We start from the raw sequence: 2,157 nt of genomic DNA, 5'->3' as shown, positions 1-2,157 counted from the left end.
GGATTTTGCAGGTTTTTACCATCCATCTCGCTCAAGATTAGAGCTCCTCCAGAAAAGGCATTCTTTACAACATAAAGTCATTCCCAATTTGGAATCCATTTTCCTCTAAAATCCTTTTGTAGAGGCAGAATTTTTTTCAACACCAGGTCTCCCTCGTGAAATTCTCTGGGACGAACCTTTTTGTTATGGGCTCGCATCATTCGTTTCTAATACATCTGACCGTGACGAATAGCTTTTAGCCTCTTTTCTTTTATCAAGTTCAGCTGATCATATCGAGATTGAATCCATTCGGCCTCATCTAACTCCAGCTCAGCTAATACTCGAAGAGAAGGGATCTCAACTTCAATGGGTAACACTGCCTCCATCCCATAGACTAGAGAGAAAGGTGTTGCCCCAGTAGAAGTCCTAATAGATGTTCGATATGCAAGAAGGGCAAAAGGTAATTTCTCATGCCAGTCTTTGTAGGTTTCAGTCATTTTCCCGAGAATCTTTTTGATATTTTTGTTAGCTGCCTCCACTGCATCATTCATTTTTGGGCGATAAGGCGACGAATTATGGTGTCTGATTTTGAACTGACTACAAACTTCCGCTATTAAGCTGTTGTTCAAATTCAGCGCATTTTCAGATATGATCCTTTCGGGTATTCCATATCGACGTGACATTAGCATATGAAGCAGCTTCCACCCATTTAGCGAAATAGTCAATAACCACAAAAATAAACCGATGCCCATTAAAAGCCTTTGGTGATATTGGCCCAATGACATCCATTCCCCACATGGAGAAAGGCCATAGAGAAGTCATAACGTGAAGAGGTGAATGAGGTGCATGGATCTTGTCACCATAAATTTGACATTTGTGGCACTTTCTAGCATAATTAATGCAATCCCCTTCTATGGTGGACCAATAGTACCCAAATTTCATAATCTATCTGGCCATCGTGAAGCCGTTGGCATGAATTCCACAGATAACTTCATGCACTTCTTCTAAAATTTTCTTCGCTTCTACAGCATCCACACATCTCAACAATACTTGATCATTTCCCTTTTTATACAAAATTTCTCCATCTAAGACATAATCAATAGCCAGTCTCCTTAATGTCCTCTTATCATTTCCTGTCGCATGGTTGGGGTACTCATGATTTTTTAGATATCGCAGTATGTCCTGATACCACGGATGGTCATCGTTTTCCTCCTCCTCAATACTGTAGCAAGGAGCTGAAGTCTCATAAATGCTGATTTGAATAGGCTTCATGTCTTATGGTTTGTTCACCTTGATCATAGAGGCTAGAGTGGCTAAAGCATCAGCCATCTGATTTTCGTCTCGTGGGAAATAACAAAAAGTGACACTGTCAAACTCCTCAATCAATTCCAGAACTAACTTCTGATACTGGACTAACTTTGGATCTCTTGATTCCCATTCTCCTTTGAGCTGGTATATTACCAATGCAGAGTCTCCGTATACCTCTAGTATCTTAATTTTTCGCTCTATGGCTGCCCGGATGCCTATAATGCAAGCTTCATATTCAGCCATGTTTTAGTGCAATCAAAATCCAATTTGCTAGTAAAAGGATAACGATCTCCACTAGGGGATACAAGGACTGCCCCAATTCCATTACCTACAGCATTCGAAGCTCCGTCAAAGCTTAACTTCCAAAGGTGATTCTTGTGGGAATCCTCTTCAGTGGTTGCAACATACATCAAATCTTCATTCGGGAAATCAAAATTCAGAGGTCCATAGTCCTCTAAAACTCTGCTGGCTAAAAATTCTGCTATCACACTCCCTTTGACAGCCTTCTGATTTACATAGACTATATCAAACTCAGAGAGTAGGATCTGCCTCCTAGCCATCCTCCCAGTCAACGCAGTCGACTCCATCATATACTTTAAAGGGTCTAACTTTGAAATTAACCAAGTCGTATGATAAAGCATGTATTGCCTCAATCTCCGCGTCGTCCAGACCAGGGCACAACATAACTTTTTAAAGAGCGAATAGCTCATTTCACAATCAGTAAATTTCTTACCGAGATAATAGATCACCTTCTCTTTCTTCCCCGTCTCATCATGTTGACCCAGCACGCATCCCATGAAATTATTGAATACTGTTAAATACAGTATCAGTGGTTTATCTGGCCTAGGTGGCGACAACACTGGAGCATTA

General features: G+C 40.8%; 1 protein-coding gene across 1 annotated transcript; it reads right to left on the bottom strand.

Moving 5' to 3' along the window:
- Window positions 1-924: 924 nt before the first annotated feature.
- Window positions 925-1,251, bottom strand: LOC128039988 (uncharacterized). Its single transcript, XM_052628945.1, has one exon. It carries the CDS (start codon window positions 1,249-1,251, stop codon window positions 925-927), a length of 327 nt encoding a protein of 108 aa, XP_052484905.1.
- Window positions 1,252-2,157: the final 906 nt, after the last annotated feature.

The sequence above is a fragment of the Gossypium raimondii genome, chromosome 3 (genome assembly GCF_025698545.1).
Source record: "Gossypium raimondii isolate GPD5lz chromosome 3, ASM2569854v1, whole genome shotgun sequence".
Taxonomy (NCBI): domain Eukaryota; kingdom Viridiplantae; phylum Streptophyta; class Magnoliopsida; order Malvales; family Malvaceae; genus Gossypium; species Gossypium raimondii.
This window is presented reverse-complemented; position numbering and strand designations above follow the sequence as displayed.

What these genes read in the sequence shown, in the direction of transcription:
- LOC128039988 (XM_052628945.1), bottom strand. Translation starts at nt 1,251, where the DNA reads ATGAAGCCTATTCAAATCAGCATTTATGAGACTTCAGCTCCTTGCTAC.